The 20,092-nt window shown below is 37.0% G+C and overlaps 1 protein-coding gene across 1 annotated transcript in view; it reads left to right on the top strand.

Annotated features, from left to right (window-relative positions):
* lpgat1 (lysophosphatidylglycerol acyltransferase 1) overlaps positions 1 to 20,092 on the top strand; it is a 61,029-nt gene that overhangs the window by 15,511 nt on the left and 25,426 nt on the right. The window contains exons 3-5 of the mRNA XM_051655293.1: positions 8,364 to 8,482; positions 11,790 to 11,885; positions 12,316 to 12,592. Of these exons, the coding sequence (XP_051511253.1) occupies positions 8,364 to 8,482; positions 11,790 to 11,885; positions 12,316 to 12,592 (492 nt within the window). The remainder of the gene's footprint in view (positions 1 to 8,363; positions 8,483 to 11,789; positions 11,886 to 12,315; positions 12,593 to 20,092) is intronic.

The raw sequence follows: 20,092 nt of genomic DNA, 5'->3' as shown, positions 1-20,092 counted from the left end.
TTAAGGGTAGTACAAAACTATTTAAAATCAGAAAGAAAGGGCCAATAAAAGTAATTTGCTTTTTGGTAACAATTATTTATTTTGTTATCTTAATGATTTTGCAAAATGATTTTACATTTATAAAAATCTGTTATACAGTTTACTGTAAACACCTGTTATACAAAATTATGAGAAATTTAACATGTATATCCAAACTGCATAATCAGTCCTTGCTAAAGTGGATAATCCCAATCCACCCAGATTTGTTTTAAGCAGTATTGTTAGCCAGACGGGACAGCACTGTGTTCTATCTTTGTTCATGTGAGTTTTGCACTAACTGGTTGCAAATAAGATTATTAGAGACATGATGCAGCTCATTGGCTTGATCTTTCGAGCTGGCCTGCTTTGACATCCTGATCTGTCTGAGGTCCAAGTTCTGTCCAAGCAATAGGTCATTTAGAAGCAGATACAGCTTGTCTTGAAATGGAAGTTATGCATGTGATATTATTAAATTCCAGAAAAACAAATATTAGAAAGTAGGGATGTGCATGAGTAATCGAATACTTGTTTCTGCACCAACTAGTATACTATTAAAAACACTACTTTAATACAGGAAATCGATTTTCCTTTTGAGCATTTGCCAGGGTTCGTATCCCGTGTCGAGGCCAGGGAGTAATCGTGATCGCATAATAAGTGATCCGCGCAGTTCGGATGTTGCATTTTAACCTCTTACGTTAAATTTTTGCTCCGCTAATGGTTAGGGTTAGGCGTAGGGTTGTGTTGGGTGTTAGACTTTATAAAACAGGCATTTCTCTTCGCTGTATTAATGCCTGTACAGCTGAAAACAACTCGCTACATGTCTTGCTTTTGGCGCCCCTACGTGGACATTACACCCAGAAAATGGAGCTCATACGTTCCCATACGCCCAACAGCACTTACCGTTTTGTCCACAGGGGGCAGCGTTATGAATATCGGAACGTATACCGATTTTAGCTAAAGAAAAGTTGATCTACTCTTTCCGATCTCTCTGTAAATTACTCAGAAGCCCATTCCTAGATTATTCATGTTCAAAGACATTGTAAAATAGGCGTTATGTTGTGACTGCACTGCTTATCATTTGAATGATATATTAATGTGCTGACTAAAGTTGTGGCATTGCTTGGTAACCATCAACTATTTTATTTTCTGCCTGGATTTAAAGCTGTTTGTTAATAGCTGGATGTTAATTTTGTGCTATTAATTAGAAAAAATAACAAAAATGTATATGAAATTATAAAAATAAACATTGTAAAAATTCTAAAAAACAAACAAATAAATCGTGCACCATGACCAAACATAAATTCTGCAACAAGGAATTTTCCAATCCAAGCTTGAAGTATCACATTTATGTTTTTGTGAGCCACAATCAGCAGGGGGACGTCAGCGCAACTCCAGCTGCATAGGTAACAAAACTGACAGCTGTTCAAAGAAAGCTGGACAGAACACAGTAGAATGCAGGGGTCTAGAGATGCATTTTTTTTTTTAAGTTTCAGACTACATTTTAACTTGACACAGCATTCTAAAAACACAGCATAGATGCTGAAACCGAAGAAATGTAACACAACCAGAGTGAGTTGCCCAAAAAACATCAGTCTCACGCTTATTAACATACAGACCAACAAAAATAGCGCAGATGGAACTAGGGCTGGGCGATATGGCCAGAAATATTATGATTTGTTTTTCCATATCCTTAGATATCAATATTTGTCACAATATACATTTCATACCATTAATGGAGTAGAACATACATTCCACATGTTTGTTAGATCTCAAAAATTAATGTAAACATAACTTGTTTGTTTACATGTAAACTCCATACTGTAAGCTACCTTCAAGAAGTATACTCTATTTAGGATTTAATCCTACATAAGACATGACCTTTTTTTGATAAAATTTCGGCAATTTCATTGCCTTCAGCTGAGTTTAGGATTTAATCCTACATAAGATGTGACCTCTTTTCGATGAAATTTCGCCAATTTCATTGTCTTTAGCTGACGTTTGACTCCACTGAAAGACTTTATTGTGACGCTCCATACTCCAGCTTAGTAGTTGGTGGTAATGCACCATAAAATGAATTGCCAAACGCCACTAAACATCACTAGAAGAAGAAATGCTTTCTTGCCTGTGTCAATGTATTTTAGAGCTCCTTGGTGTCAACAAGCTAGCGGACGTGATAGTGCTTTGGATCATGAAAAAACGTTTAACTTAATTTTACATCAATTATCAACAATGGTGTTGATGTCTGAGTTGCAGTTGTGTTCAGTCAATAGCACTTGCATTGTCAGTGCTGTTTTGTTCGGTACGCAACGACATTATATTAGCCTGAAAGCTAGCTAGCGGCTACCTAGCTCCATTACTGGTTAACATGACAACAGGGCTAGGTAGCCCCTAGCCTGCTAATACTTCCTAACCAGCTGATTTCATGACTGAGATTCAGTTAGCTATTTGTCTATATAACTTTGCTGAACTGCTGCCGTTTTTAGTGAGGCGTACCAGATTTGATTGTCTAGATGTGGAACATAGACTAAATATCGAAACTTTGGCCTACTTAAGGTTATCATCGATATATAGGATATTTTTTTTTTTTCCAATTAATATCAAAATCATTTTATCACCCAGCCCTAGACGGAACACAAGAATGCAGGTATTTTCTGTGCCATCTGAATCGGTCAATTTTAAAAATGTTGTAATATACAAAACAATAATAATATAATTATAAATATTATAATATTAGTAATATACATAATATGAAAATATATTATCTATATGTAATATTTAGTATATAATCAGTTTTCAATATACATCTTAACTAATTATGCAGCACAGTTCTTTCATAATTTTATCTGTTAACATTTTCGATACATATTGTCAACTTTAAACAGCCATTTTTAAGGTAACTGACGAGTTTTGACTTTTACTTGAGATATTTCACACAAAAATGAAAATTGTCATCACTTACCTTCATGCTGTTGGAAACCTGTATGACTTTCTTATTTCAGTGGCTATCAAAAGGAGATATTAGTGAGTTTCAATCATCATTCACTTTCATTGAATGATAAAAAGATGCAGTGACAGTGAATGAGACTAAACGTTTTGCTTAACATCTCCTTTTTTGTTCCACGGCAGAGAAAAATTCATACAGACTCAAGGGTGAGCAGATATGACAGATGTTTAAGTATTTGTTAAAGGTATCTGCCAAAAAAATAAAAAAAATAAAAAATATAATATATATATATATATATGTTATTCAGCACATGCTAGACCTTATTCACAGCAGCGCCATATTTAATTTTTGACGAGAATGACAACAAGGCTGTGCGGGATAGACGTGCAGTCTCTTCAATGGGCTGCACTGCAGTTTAAAGTGTTTTTGGATCATTCCGCAGACAAAATATTGGATAAATATCTTTTCAAAGGCACTCGGTAGACAAAAATCTCCAGACAACATGAGTTGTGGAAAATCAGATGGGATCAAGGAGCTTTTTACAGCTTTATACCATGCATGCCATTGAAGATACTGTAAGTCTATCCCTCACAGCTTCATTCCCATTAAAAATCAAGTAAATTTTCACCAGTTGCATTAAAAACGGCTGTTTAATATTGACAAAATGCATTGAAAATGTTAACAGATAAAATCCTGAGAACCTTGCTGCTAAATCAGTTATGTTGTATATTCAAAACAGATATGCATATTAAAGATAGATTATATGTTTCCATTGTGTGTAATTTATTAATGTTATAGCGTTAATATTATTCTAATGTATATTGTTATATACTTACTAACATTGAGTGATTCACATGGCAGACAAAATACCATGGATACCTACATTAGATGGAGCTCTAGAAAGATGAGAGATGTAACGGGTGCATAAGTCTGTTTTAAGTGTTTCTCTTCACTCTACAGATGGTATTATTACACAAAGCATTTTTGCAATTTCTGCCTTTCTTGTTGTTTTATGTGCGAGCGCCACGATATGACGAGACAAAATTAGATCTCTCCAACGTTGCACGCTTGCGATGAAGACAGCGTTGTTGATTATAAACAGGAGCAATAGTTTTATTGCATCGCAAGCTTATAGAGACGTGGTACAACACCATTCGCATGTCCAATTAACAGGTTTTTACCTGTTTATATATGTAAAATCTAAAATATAAGTTCAGTAAATATGCGCTTCCCCACCGCGCGCATTCACGAGCTGCTGAACGCTGCACCATGAGTGAAGATGAGAGGGAGAGAGGGTGACACGATAGAGGGAATTCCCTGCATTTTGAAAGTGAATCATGAGGGATTATTAAAATTGTGCTCAATCCTGTGCTATTGAGCTAACATTCGTTATTGATATTTTAATCAGGCTACTTGTCCAGTCGGGCAAGTAAAATTATCTTTAAATTGCCCGTTCAAAATTTCCACTTGTCCCGGACCCGCGGACAAGCGTTAATGTCGAACCCTGTGTTGGAGATTAGTAAACATAGGTGCACCGTAACTTGTCATGTCAGGTGCCCTCAATTAGAGCCCGACTGATATGGGATTTTTGAGACCGATACCGATTTTGGTTCATCAATTACCGATATGGTGGCCGATATATTTAATTTTTGAGCTGGAATGAAAACAGACCTTTTCTATGTGGATTTTGCACAGATTTTGCACCGATATGACTATGCAAAGGTACTCAGAAGACTGCTTTCTTAAATATTTTTATCAAAGAATATTTGACATTATTATTATTATTATTATACATTGTCAACAAATTCTAGAAATGAACACTGAGAAAATAAAGAATAAATAAAAATACAATAAATAGCTTAATAAACATCAGTACTGGATGTTTAGTATCAGTCAAATGCTGACCATTAAATAAAGAATAAATAAAAATAAAATAAATAGCTAAATAAACATCAGTACTGTTTAGTATCAGTCAAATGCTGACTATTAAAATAAAGAATAAATTAAAATAAAATAAATAGCTAAATAAACATCAGTATTACTGTTTAGTATCAGTCAAATGCTGACCATTAAAGAATAAATTAAAATATAATAAATAGCTAAATAACATCAGTACTGTTTAGTTTGTCAAATGCTGACCATTAAAATAAAGAATAAATAAAAATAAATAGCTAAATAAACATCAGTATTACTGTTTAGTTTCAGTCAAATGCTGACCATTTAAATAAAGAATAAATACATATAAATAGCTAAATAAACATCAGTAGTACTGTTTAGTATCAGTCAAATGCTGACTATATTAATACTGCCAGTCAATTATTGGTAGGTTGTAAAACAAGAAGCATTTACACCTGCCGAGACAAGATAAACAGCGGCAGCTGTGTTACACCGTATTCTGCTATACAAGTTCAGGGGAAACTATCAACGATGGAAAACCAGACTTCTAAATATTACATTTTATAAATGCAACGACTGGAATTGTTCAGCTGAAGGGGGTACCAAACTGCGAATCCTGAATAAAACAGTTTGGTGAATACATTTACACATTAGCTTCCACTCAGCTGACAAGGTATGAAAGTAGCTACATGATTAGCTAGTTAGCTATAAGCTCATTGTCACGGAGAGTAAAAGACGTACATTGTTTATTTTACTTTCCAGCATTGTGTCTCACCAACTAGGTAACAACATAGCATGAAATCAACACTCATCAGACACAATCCACCACCACACCATTGTCTGCTGAGCTGCAAAAAGATGCTCTGATGTTTACCTTTCAATCTGCTACATTACTTACTGCACTGACAAACTATAGCTCGCTAACAGCAAACAGACATGAGTGACATGGTTGTCAGGGACAAGGATAATGTTATATTTAAAAGGGAAAATGATGGGTCATTGTTTATTAAGTTTCCATTATGTATTTCACAAACTAGTTAACTTACCGAGACACTGCTGAATTCCGCCCTGTCAGCAGAGCCACCGTCAGTTCATAGTCAGCTCTGTAAACAATGGAGTCGGAGCATGCTCTGCTGGACAAATTACGCTATGACACCAATTCTAAAGCATTGTTTTCTGCATTATATGTTCTGAAAAAAAGTTTTCATATCGGTAAAATATATGCCGACACCGATATATTGGTGAAAGGCTAATATCGGCCGATAATATCGACCGACCGATATATCGGTTGGGCACTACCCTCAACCCCTTAGCTAGATACTGCGGAGGTGTTGTAATGGCTTTCATCCATGCCATGACTCAGCATGACCTCTCAGAAAGGACCGCTGGGTTTCCTACTCTTCACAGCGCTGAGTCAAGGGCAATGTACTGGACAGTTGTGGAGGGCAGATTTCTGCCCTGATATGCAGTTACAAAGTGCCCTCTTTATATATATATATATATATATATATATATATATATATATATATATATATATATATATATATATATATATAATATATATATATATATATATATATATATATATATATATATATATATATAATATATATAACTTGTATTGCTTAACTAACATTGATAATGCAACGTTGACAAGTGTAAAACAAAATTTTAGTTGCCGTATGTGTGTTTATCCTTGGACGATGCAGTGTCTTGATGGGAGGGTGGGTGATGGCAAAAATATAGTTAATATACACAATACAATTTAAAGATGGCATATAAAGGCCTTTTTCGTCACAATTTCTTGCCGCGATGTCTTGCCATGATCACCATTTTGAATCAAACAATGGATTGCTAACGAGCCATTCACACATGAAGCGAACATTTACACCGAATCGCGTGCTGACAAAGTGAAGCTGTTTTTATGGTTAGTGTGTCATTTTTTTGACCAATAAAATATGAGCTTTGGATCACGTGTCAGAAGCCTTTGCAGTTACCAAAACCAGTGCAACAGGTGGTGCTAAAGCACAGAAAGTTGTTTTGGCCACCGACATTAAAACTGAAGTAACTTGGGGCATGGGTAGCTCAGTGAGTAAAGACGCTGACTACCTCCGAGTTTGCAAGAACGAATCCAGGGCGTGCTGAGTGACTCCAGCCAGGTCTCCTAAGCAACCAAATTGGCCCGGTTGCTAGGGAGGGTAGAGTCACATTGGGTAACCTCCTCATGGTCGCTATAATGTGGTTCGCTCTCAGTGGGGCGTGTGGTGAGTTGTGCGTGGATGCCGCGGAGAATAGCGTGAAGCCTCCACACACGCTATGTCTCCGCGGTAACGCGCTCAACAAGCCACATGATAAGATGCACGGATTGATGGTCTCAGATGCGGAGGCAACTGAGATTCGTCCTCCGCCACCCGGATTGAGTCACTACGCCACCATGAGGATTTCGAGCACATTGGGAATTGGGCATTCCAAATTGGGGAGAAAAAAGGGCTTGAAATCCTGAACCAGCAGTGTGGATGTGTATTTCATTGGCATCAAATGCCTTAAACTGAAACAAATTTTCTCATATAACATGTAAATGATATTGCTGCATCACTGCCTTGCATATTTTAAATAAGCTCTGATCTTATGAGGATTGTCTTCATAATTTGTTTTTCCACATTACTGCATTTTTTTGCCTTTGCATTTAATCTTACGTGAGTTCTCTTATCTCTAATATAATAAATATATATTGTGGCATCTTTGCCTTTGTATACATTTTTATTATACATCTCGTGTGTTTTTCTTCGCCAAATATTAATAATATTAATACTGTTGCTGTGACTGTCAGTGCACTCCGTGTGCCTTTTGTATACTAAAAAAAACGTGGTGGTGTCTCCACAAAATTATGTAATCGCTATTGCTGTGCTATCGTTAAGTCGTTAACAGCTGTGTTGCCATTATCAGTATTAAAGTATCTCATAATAGGTCAGACTGAGGATAGGTTTCGTGTTTAAATATCACGTTTAATTTTTGAGCAAATGTATAACACAAGTAGATAGCCCCAGTTGAAAGGTGTTTTGCGCCACCTACCGTACCATGGTAAAATTGCTTGTCGATTAGTGCCACCTATTGTAAAGTCATGAATGTGCTAACAGAGAACATTCGCATAGCTGTCTATGTGCAAGGGCCATTCGTAGCGATTCGCTCTCATAATGACGATGTCTTTGGTGTGCAAAGGCCTTAAGACGTACACAGACATAAATAAATGTGTTGTTCAGCTGGCTGGATATCGGAAACTACTTTAAAATACAATACATGCACACAATAATTCAGTACATCGCAGTGCATCACAAAATCATAAGCTTAAACCACCACTTATTTTCTGGCAGGTGGGGAGGCTCAAAATGACCAAATATCACCAGATAATTGGTCGGATCGAGATGTTGGTGCCAGATATTTATGGATATTTATGTACTTTCTTTGTTATTAATACGTTTTCTCTTGACTTTTTCTTTGACTCTAGTGACAGAATGGGGTGATGATGTGAGGCCTATGTCTGAAGATGAAGCCATGGTTATAGTCAACCATCAAGCTACAGGAGATGTGTGCACCCTAATGATGTGCTTGCAGGACAAGGGCACGGTAAGCACTCCCTTTGTTGGTTTAGGGTAAGCGATCCTTTGATGGTTGGGTACAGGTAAACACTAATGCTGTCAGTAGGGCTAAGAAATTAAATTTGAATTTTTCACTTAAATATTTCCAAAATTCAAATTCTATTTGAATTTTACAGTGTTCGTATTGTTATGGAAATCCTGGAAAAGTCGTGGAATTTAGAAAGTGTGTTTTCCAAGCCTTGAAATGTCATGGAAAACAAGTTAACACTGTATGTTTTGGAAAAGTCATGTGTGCGACAAATTGGACGGGCGCTACTCCGACTGAGCCCGCGCGGAGCAGCAGTATGCAAAATGCGTTGCTGCGTAAACAGTATTGAGTGAATAGGCATAGCGCCATGCTGTGGCACATTTTGCACTTCTTTAATGTTAGAAAAGTTTGCTCACGATTGCTCAGGTTCATATGGATTTTTTTGTGTAAGTAAATGAATTAGTAAAATATGTATTTACATTATTGTATGAATAAATTAAGACTTTGGATGTTTGTATGTAATAGCTCGCCATGTTAATTAAGCTAATGGTGATGTTTGCTTGTGTGTCTGATTGAGTTAATTGTCCACTTCTTGGTGAGCAATCATTAAAAGTCTCAGTATCACCTACATTCTCCTGCATTAACCCTAACAGAAAACTGGAGAGAAGACGTGCGCTGCTGATTGTCATTGATGTCCCTTTATCTTCCGGTCTCTTCTGTCATGTGTGTGTTTCAGGCCTATTTCTCTAAATTTGTTTTCCATTCTAATCTTTAATTATTAACACTGACAACTGTATGTGAAACTGATGCAAATGGAAATATATAGAGAGCCTATATATTGTATTTCGAAACGTTCTTAGCTGTATGGATGTTAGGCGCTAAAATATGGGACACACTGCATTGATTTATGGTTTATATCTATATTATATTTATCTCAAAGAAAATCTGTTGATGCACATCTGATTTGTAGTTTGCATAGAATGCGTATTTGAAGAATTTCTCTCTCTGTCAGTGGTCCGAAAACAATTTGCAAGAATTGTCTTTTGTGAGTGCTGCAAATAATCATGGACCATCTAAGTGGCTTTAGAAGGTAATACATTTATTTCCATATTATGGAACATAATGCTGTTATTGGCCTGCAGTCCACAGCAATCCATTTAGCAATTGAATTAGTCAATCTGCTTTTCTAAGGACAACACTTTTGGGGCATCTCACTTTGGTTGTGTCACGCCATAAACGCATCGTTTTTAGGTCACTGTGTCAAGTTACACTTGGTTTGAAACGTGTCATGAGATCTGCGTATTCAGAATTGCGCTCCGTCCAACTGCGTTTGAACGCAAGAAGTCGTCCTCATCTTGTGATGTCACAAGTGTCAAGCACCAGGGATGTGATTTTATTAATATGTAATTCCGCTTTTTTCCTACCTAAAATTGTGACCCATTTGAATTGTGTAAATCTGTTAAAAGAAATTAAAATGCGGGGGTGTGGGGGTGGTAATATCTCATCGGACCTTAATATCAACAGTGCATTACTGATACTCTTCGCCCAAACAAGTGTTATTCAACCTTCCATTGCATGGTGCAAATGTTGCTTTAGCGCTTTAATGTTTAATTTTTCGGCACGTGCCGTGAGTGAGAGGACGCGCTGCTTCCAGCCTGATCCCTTTCTCTTACGGGGCGTGCTGAAAAATGTCCTCTCGCAGGAGAAATATCAATGGAGATCACTGGTCGTGGTGCGGGAAGCAGAGTTGCGAAACGTTGGATGGCAAGTTACTATGGTTGTTTTTACACTTTATTCCTCTTTAAACCTCTGCGTGCCTACGATTTTTATTTATTTTTTGTCACCTGTGAGTGAAAAAAAATCAGATTTGGGCCACATCAGCATTTTGTGCATTTTGACCTTTAGGGTGGGCAATAGGTTCTTTTTTTTGTCTGACCAAGGGGGTGCCTTTGGTCATTTCGGGGGGTTGGGGCGGCACTAGGAAGATGTAGAGGGCAATGCTTTCGCAGTACCACAGTGTTTTCATTTATCACAGTTGTATATGCAGTAGTAATATTCCCAGATAGTAGTTGTATTCCATGGAATTTGTACTCGGACTGTACTTCACCTCAGTAACGGCATGTATCTAAATACAGTGCTGTTCATACGGGACACTAGACAAAGCGTAACAGAATGAAACAGAACGTGGGGTTCTTCAGATCTTTACAATGCGTTGCCTGTGGTGCGAGACGCTAAGAGAGCAAGATGCAATGGCAAAAGACCTCCACCTGCTTTTTTGTTTGACAATGCATAGATTCTTGCTAAGTTTACTCCTCTTATCCTCATTGGAACATAGTTTTCCTCCACCGAACAACATACTTTGGGAAAACTGAAAACTGAGTTTTCAACAGAAAATGGATTAGTGTGGACATGGCCTGAGTCATCACCAGTGCTTGGCCCACATCTAAAATTCGAGTGCACAGTTTTTACATTCGAATTTGCTATTTTTTTTTTTGTTGCTTAATGGAATATTCCAGGTTCAATACAAGTTAAGCTCAATCGACAGCATTTGTGGCATAATGTTGATTACCACAGAAATAAATTTTGGCTTGCCCCTCCTTTTCTTAAAAAATAAATAAATAAAAATCTGGGTTACAGTGAGGCACTTACAATGGAAGTGAATTGGGGGCCAATTTTTTAATGTAAAAATCCTCACTTTTTCAAAAGTATATCCACAAGACATAAACAATATAGGTGTAAACATAATTTTAGTGTAATAAAATCACTTACTAACCTTTCTGTGTAATTATAGCCAGTTTTACCACTTCGTTACCATGACGATGTAATGTCAACAAACCCTAAAATTACTGTAAAAATGATTATTTAAACTACTTTACAGCTCAAATAATACATGACTTTTGACAGAAGTATTAATGTAAATGCCTTTATAAAATGATAAGCTTCACATTTCGACCTTTAAACCCTCCAAAAATTGGCCCCATTCACTTCCATTGTAAGTGCCTCACTGTAACCTCAATTTTTGTTTTTGTTTTAAAGAAAAAGAGGGATGAGTCAAAATAAATGTTTGTGGTAATCAACATTATGCCACAAATGCTGTTCTTTGAGCTTAACTTGTTCTGAACCCGGAATTTCCCCAGAAAATTCGATTTTGATATTCGATTTTAATTTGACAGCTTTGCTCTGATGGTTGGGTTGGGGTAAACATACTACTATGTTGTAAATTGTTACTACTTTTTAAGGCTTGTCACACTGATAATATTCCAGATTGTAATCCAATAGCAAAACTAATCCTCATGTTCTTGTCCAGGTTGTACGAAAGATGATGTGGTTGATGGACCATGTTTTTAAATATACCAATTTTGGGCTTGTGTCCCTGATTCATGGAGATTTCTTCATCAGGCAGGTAAGTGCACTGAAAAGTAAATAAGAATGTTTTGTTACATTTTTAGACTTTGAAAAAGAGTTCATACTGTATCTTTGCCAAGTTTAGTTTAACACCTGAAGTGAACACCTTAATATTTTCACCACTGCTGTCTAATAATGACATCATGTTCAAACCTGTCATGCTAGTACTGCAAAAGGTCTACTTCTTTTAACCATGACATAAATCAGTTGCACTGTAGCAACTCTGAGCTGGTTGTTTAGCTCCTAAACCAAATCTTTAAGGGGTTTGGTCCACAGACCTCTTTATTGTACAAGTATAGGGCGTCTCCTTACTCTCTGGTTATCTGCCGCTTTTCACGGAAACCCTTACAAATGAAATGGCTGTTAATGTAAAAGAGAAATGTAGTCAAACTAGACACTGACCCAGACTTGTCTTGCATTACCAACAGGGCAAAGCATATCGAGAAAAACAGCTAGTTTACCTGAAGGATCACCTGGACAAGTATTACTACAGTAGAGACAGGAAGTGGATTGTGCTGTTCCCTGAGGGCGGGTTCCTAAGAAAGAGGCGAGAGACAAGTCAGTCCTTTGCCAAAAAGAATGACTTGCCTTACTTGACTCACGTAACATTGCCACGGTTGGGGGCCACACAGATTATCCTGAAGAGTTTGGGACCCCAGCAGGAAAACGGCATCCTGGGAACAGATGGAAGTCCGCCAGATCAATGTAAGCAAAAAAAGAAATCACTTTTCACTTATGTCATTTTATTTTGTTAGGTCAAACAGCTTTATGGCTCTTCTACTTTATTGTCCAAAAACCTATCGTATGCTTACAGAAGTCTCAGAATATGATGTACGAACCGCATGGACTACTTTTTATTATACTTTTGGATCCTTTTTTAAGCTTTAAACAGTCTGCCAATTTCATTAAAACATCTCCTTTTGTTGTCTGCCTAAGAAAGAAAGTCATAAGTGTTTGGAACAACATGAAGGCCAGTAAATGTCTTAAATAGCTTTGTAAATTGTATATATTTATTGTTTACCCTGTGCATTGCCATGTGTATTGCCTTGTTGCTGACATTGTATTAAAAGTTAATAAACAAATAAACATGAAGGTCAGTAAATGGACCATTTAAATTTAATTGTACCACCCCTTTAAATGCACAATAATAACTTGAAGGAATATTTCTCCCAAAAAATGAACATTTTAACAATGACATTTACTCACCCTCATGTCATGCCAGATGTATATGACTTTCTCTCTTCTGCTGAACACAAAGATTTCTAGCTCTGTTGGTCCATTTAATGCAAGTGAATGATGGCCAGAACTGTGAAGGTCCAAAAATGACAAAGGCAGCATAAAAGTAATCCATATGGTTTAAGACTCCAGTGGTTTAATCCATGTCTTCAGAAGCGATATGATAGGTGTGGGTGAGAGACAGATCAATATTTAAGTCCTTTTTTACTAAAATTTGCAAATAAGCAAAATAAGAACTCTTTGGAGGGCTGATGAAAGTGGAGATTTATAGGAAGAAAAAAAAAGGACTTAAATATTGTTCTGTTTCTCACCCACACCTATCATATCACTTCAGAAGACATAGATTTAACCACTGGAGTCGTATGGATTACTTTCATGCTGCCTGTATGTGCTTTTTGGAGCTTCAACGTTCTGGTCACCATTCACTTGCATTGAATGGACCTACAGAACTGAGATATACTTCTAAAAATCTTTGTGTTTAGCAGAAGAAAGAAAGTCTTTAACATCTGGGATGGCATGAGGTTGAGTAAACGATGAGAGCATTTTCATTTTTGGGTGAACTGTTCTTTTAAGTACACATACTTTAGTGTGTATTGACTGTGTGTTGACTGAAATGTATTGTAGTATTGTTTTTTTATGAGGTGTATTTTCCCCCAATACATCTAATTAGTACATGCTTGAATTTTCTTGCTTGGTGGATCTTTCATTTTTATCTAGAGCACAGTCCTGCTTACACTTGAGAGCATTTATATGCTTTGCTTAATGGAGGGCTTGATTTCATTGAGTTAACTAATTTAGATGTTAGATTCATTATGTTAGATGCTCTAAAATACGCTCGATTGTGACTGACGTCATTTCCAACTAAAAACACACACCACAGTATAAACTCCCACCCCCAGCACTGATTGACAGGTGTCTGTGTAAGGCATTGGAAATGCAAGTGAAAAGGGAATTGTGATTCCATTTGAATTTTGGCAGGCTCCAAACGGGACGCCGAGGAAGTGGAATAGCAAACGGGGTAATTGCTATTTCGATATGACAGGGTCATAACACGTAAGACATGGGAAATGCAGTGGCAAATGGACTTTGCTTTTCCATTTGAAATTGACATTGTACGTTTGTGCAAATGAAAATGCAAACGGTAATGTGCGATTTGCAATTGCATTTGGATTAGGTCACAATTTATGCACAAATAGAAAATGCAATTGCAAACAATATTTGCAGTTTGTTTTGAAATTTTCCTGGAAAATACTTCCATATTTTATGCCAGCACAACTTGAAAACCTTAGTTAGATATACACAAATGTATCAGTTCATTCAACGTTAGTTACGCCAAAATGTATGTCACATGAATAAGATTTAACAATTTACAGCACGTTGTTTCAAATGACCATTTAGATCACTGTTTTTACTTAATTTACTTGGCTCTAAAGAAAGTAATAAGGCATTAAACTTGATACCCCAAAGAAGTGCACATAAGGCTGCACTTCATCTATGCATAGTCACACTCTCAAGGAAAAATTACATGGATTGAACAGTTGACCACTTATGGAACACTATAATCACCCTAATTGTGACTTTACTTGAAACAGCTATTTACAGTAATACAACATCAGTAATGTTAAAAATGATGGATGTGAAAGAGTAATGGAGTAATCGAGTGCTCGTTCTGCACCAGCTGCTCTAGTATTAAAAACACTACTCGAGGGGACCTGGGTAGCTCAGTGGTAAAGACGCTGGCTACCACCCCTAGAGTTTGCTAGTTCGAATCCCAGGGCATGCTGAGTGACTCCAGCCAGGTCTCCTAAGCAACCAAATTGGCCCAGTTGCTAGGGAGGGTAGAGTCACCTGGGGTAAACTCCTCGTGGTCGCTATAATGTGGTTCGTCTCGGTGGGGCGGGTGGTGAGTTGAGCGCGGATGGCGTGAAGCCTCCACACGCACTATGTCTCCGTGGCAATGCGCTCAACAAGCCACGTGATGAGATGCGCGGGTTGATGGTCTCAGTCGCGGAGGCAGCTGGGATTCATCCTCCGCCACCCGGATTGAGGCGAATCACTACGCGACCACGAGGACTTAAAAGCACATTGGGAATTGGGCATGCCAAATTGGGAGGGAAAAAAACCCACTCCTTTAATATCGCAAATTCATTTTCCTTTTTGTATTTCCCTGCCGTGAGCAGCGCTGAGGTCCACAAGGGGGTGTTGTGGATACGTGTTGTGTTGAGGTGTTGGATGAGGGAAGAAGATATATCATGGCATCTGTGCTTCTAAAGCAAAGTTAAGTTATCTTAAAAGGCCCTACCTGTGTAATTTTGATCCTTATTGAATTCTATTCTATTTGTATTTGGTTCTTGCTGGAGTCATGCAAACCAACAGAAGAGGATCTGTTTTCAGGGCTCGACATTAAACATTGTGATGTGCTTGTCCTTCGGACAAGTAAATTGGTCATTCACTTTGTCCAAGTAAAAACATTACTTGTCCAGAGATAATAGGACATTTAAGTACAAGTACTAACATGTCAAAGTTTCTGTTGTATGTTTTCTAAAATTACGACAGATTCCCCACCTAATAGTATTATACCTTTGCAATCAACTCGATTCTCTGTGACCGAAATGTAAACTGCACTGGGTTGGGGACGAGGTTAATGTCAAATGGTAGTTAAATTATGCTATGTAGTTGTCAAATAAAGAAAAGCCTCAATTGCCATCATTTACAGCAGATGCGCTCACACTTCTATGTAATGAGATCTACTTTCAAATCATGTTATTGCAGCAAGATCTACCATGCACAACATAAACATTGTCACAATACCATATTTGTAATGAAATATGATGATTTTTTACATCAGCTTCAATACCATAACAAATAATAGCCTAACTAATTTGTTAAGAATTGTTTAAGCTCTCAAGCAATATGGCCTATTCAGCAGTAGTAGACAGTCTGTATTAAAATAACAATAAAAAAAGTAATGAATAGAACAAATTTAAAACCCTAAAACAAAATACAACTGAAGAAAAAAGTGCTTTTTAAACAGCTTTAAAAGTTTTTAACAGCAGTATCAATCATTTAAGTACGCATATAACTACTATAGGCTAATGGTCTTCACTTTATTAGTATAATACATTAATACTTTTTTAGCTACTAAATTTATCCAGCCAAGAGCAGTGAGTTTATTATTGTATTATTAGGCTACATTTACACTTACATGTCCGACATTTTGATACAAATCCACCTCTTCCCCACTGTTTACGTTCACTTTAGACATAACTCACTGTGTTTACGTGAATACCTCGCCAAGACAGGCATTTTGGTGGAATTTTGAAGTGTATTTGACCGTTTAGGCGCGTATCCGCATTAGCGCGAGATGTCTCGGAGCACACGCCCATGTAAAGTCCGCACACACATAAGCCACCTGTCAGTCAAACAGCGCGCAGCAAGATCGCTTGGGAATGACAAAATTACACGCTCTGGATTATTTTCAACAGCAAAATAAGACTACGTATGAACTTTGTTATAAGTGACACAGGCCTAGGCACAAATATAGTCAGTTATATTTTTATTATTGACGTTTTAATCAGGCTACTTGTCCGGTCGGGCAAGTAAAATTCTCTTTCACTTGCCCCTTCAAAAATCCACTTGTCCCAGACAAGCGGACAAATGTTAATGTCGAGCCCTGGCTTTTATGGTGGAAAAAAATGCGATGCGAACTCGTAAGCTGATCAAACCAGTATGTGTGCGTGAAATCTCTAAACACAGGCAGAGCGCATTTTATAATGACAACATGTGAAATGATAAAAATGTGATTAGCCTTTATGTAGACTTTATGTAGATATGTATGCGCATTACACTCATGCCATCAGGATTGGTTTCTATGTAAGAAATAATTTGCACGGGTGAGTGCAAATTATTTTTACTGTTATTTTTTTGTTTTCCATTTTTATTAATGCATATTGTTCATTAAATTTTTTCCTAAAACAGTGATGTGATTATTCCGGATTCATCTGGAATTCCGTTATTTCTGACCTAAAAATGTGACCAGCATGAATTGTGTAAATCCATAAAAATAAAAAAAATAAAAAAGGGGGGGTGGCTGGGGGTTGTTAATATTTCATCGGGGGTTCATGTTATTGACAATATCTGTCCGATGCATTCTATATAAGCATTTTCACCCAAAAAAGTGTCATTCAACGGATCCTGATTCATGCTGTCAGGACTTCAAGTAAGACAGGTTTATTTTAATTCATCAAGAGAAGTAAAATGGTTGGATATAAAACAGGTTTGAACCGTTGCCACAGTTGCTGACAGTTTAAAAATTGCTAGCTGCAACATGCGCTTTAATAATAAACTATTCATGCGCAAGGGCATATGGGTACTCCCCACAACCTCAGTACACATGCAGTTCCTTGTATATGTAAGCATACTTGGCAATAAAGCTAATTCTGATTCTCAGTTCTGTACTTGATTGTTTGAGTTAGTAGTACTTAAAATCTTCATTTTATGGATTTGTAAGTTTCAGAAGTTCAAGGAACTCACAATTATTAACTAACTTTATGTAACTCTCGAAGTTCACCTTAAAATCGATATTTTGCATTGTATACTTTAAAATTAAGCAAAGCTAAAAACGCTGTAAATATGTACATTTCTGAGTAGAAGCTATTTATTTTTATACATTATGGTTGTTGAATCTTTGTCAGTGTATGCTGTGCAAAAGTTTGAAAATTAAAACAGCCAGTGACAAAATAGAAGATAACAGACAGTTGAGCTGGTTTTAACCCACATTTTAATTTATGAAACTGTTGTTGAACTGTTTAACTGAAAGTGGGCTGTGATTGGTGTAATGGTCTAGTTTGTGTGTCCTGATATAGAAATAAACCTGCTAATAATACCTAGAAAGTTTCCCCCAAAATGAAGAGTAAGTAATGATTCCTCCAAAAAAGACAATTCTGTTATGAATGTGTCATTCCAAACCTGTATGACTTTCCGTGGAACAAAAAGGAGTACATGCAGAATGTTCACGCTGATCTTTTCTATTCGGTGCGAGCATAATGTGACCTTGGACTGGACTGTCAAGCCGAAAGAATGACAGAAAAGTACTGTAAAAGTAGTCCTGTATTCCTAGCTGGGTCAGAAATGAACTTTTCAATTATGGGACAATATTTGCCTCCTGGATTTGATTTTGAGAGGGCATTTTGTACCTTTTTAGGGCATTTTGTATAACCAAATTCAGAATACAAGGTGTCATATTTTCATGACAAATACTAATCGGTCGATTATCAAATTCTCAACATGAATAACTAAATTGAGAATTTATGACCTCTTAAAGGAATAGGTCACCCAAAAATGAAAATTCTCTCATCATTTACTACCCCTTATGCCATTCTAGATGTGTATGACTTTCTTTCATCTGCTGAACTCGGAAGATTTTTAGAAGAATTTCTCAGCTCTTTTGGTCCAAGAGAGTGTATGTGTACCCATTCGGGTGCCAAAATTTTGAAGCTCCAAAATATTCGTCAAATTTTTTTTATTTGTGTTCTGCAGAAGAAAGAAAGTCATACACATCTGGGATGGCATGAGGGTGAGTAAATTATGAGAGAATTTTCATTTTTGGGTGAACTATCCCTTTAAGCATAAATTCAATCAAAATCTACTCATACTTTCTACAATAATATGTAGAATTAGGCATAAATGGAGGAATTAATGAGGGTGGCATTTTTTTTGCCCCTGTATGTTAAATTGCGAGGCATTTTTGTCACTTTCAGTGGCATTTTTGCCCTGAGACCCCCCCTTAATTTTTAACCCTGACTCCTTGTCTTCTAAAGCCACATAATAGCTTTTTGTCAAGAACAGACTAAAATTTAACTCATTCACTGAAAATGTTTCCTTCCACTGTAGCTATCAAATCTCATTTGCACTTGTGTTCAATTCAGAACATTCAGATGCATCGCAATTAGTCACATGACATTAGAACCATTGATGTTTGGCATCATTGACATGAGATTTGAGAGCTACAGCCGAGGAAAGAGTGATATCTTGCATTAAACCATATGAATGACCATAGTTCTTTTTCGTTTTATTCTTGATGTGAATAGGCCTTGAAGTTAAAGGGATAGTTCACCCCAAAATGAAAATTCAGTCATTGTTTACTCACCCCTGTGTTGTTATAACCCAATATGAGTTTCTTTTTTTTTTTTCTTAAAAAAATGTGTGCTCAGTGATGTCATACAATGGCAGTTTATGGTGACCACCTCTTCAAGCTTCAAAAGCAATATAATAAATTATTCCATGAGACTCATGATTGTTATGAAAGCATTCGTTAAGGTCTGGTGAGAAACAAACCGAAATCTAATGTATTATTTAGTGAAACTGTTGACTGACCGTTGCTCTCTTGTGCACGTTTATGTGACTGCACAAGAGCAGTATCTGTCATGAGACGGGGCGTTCAGGCGAAAACTTATGTTTATCTAAAAACAGGTCCACCACAGCGATATTAACTACAGAATACAACACAGCTGCACACAAACCAGAGAACAGGACTTACTAAATATGTCTGATGAGATGAGTTTGTAGTCTGAGAATAGATGCATTTCTATGCCCAGCCTTCTTTATTTGAAACAGAGTTCTCAATCAAACTGAGAGAGAGTCACACCGTGTCCTAACCTGATGGCAAATGACACGTGATAAAATATATATTTTCTATGTTAATCAAGAGTTTTTGTCCTAACCAGCTGTGACGAGCGATGGTACATTCTGTCGATCGCTTGGTTTCCATTTTCTGCATTGAGCGATTTGCGCCATGCAGCCCTACCCACTGTGATCTGGCACCAGTCCAAAAACGTTCTCATAACAGTATGTTGAAGCCTGCATCTCACTAGCTGGTTAAAAACTACTTGGTTTTGGCCCAGAATGTCACATCTGAATGTTTTCGCTGAGGTATCTCTCTCTTCAGTCAGAGGTCTGTCTCAAATGCTC

Source organism: Myxocyprinus asiaticus, chromosome 25 (assembly GCF_019703515.2).
Source record: "Myxocyprinus asiaticus isolate MX2 ecotype Aquarium Trade chromosome 25, UBuf_Myxa_2, whole genome shotgun sequence".
Classification (NCBI taxonomy): domain Eukaryota; kingdom Metazoa; phylum Chordata; class Actinopteri; order Cypriniformes; family Catostomidae; genus Myxocyprinus; species Myxocyprinus asiaticus.
The sequence above is the reverse complement of the archived record's forward strand: the minus strand, read 5'-3'. Positions and strand labels throughout refer to the sequence as shown.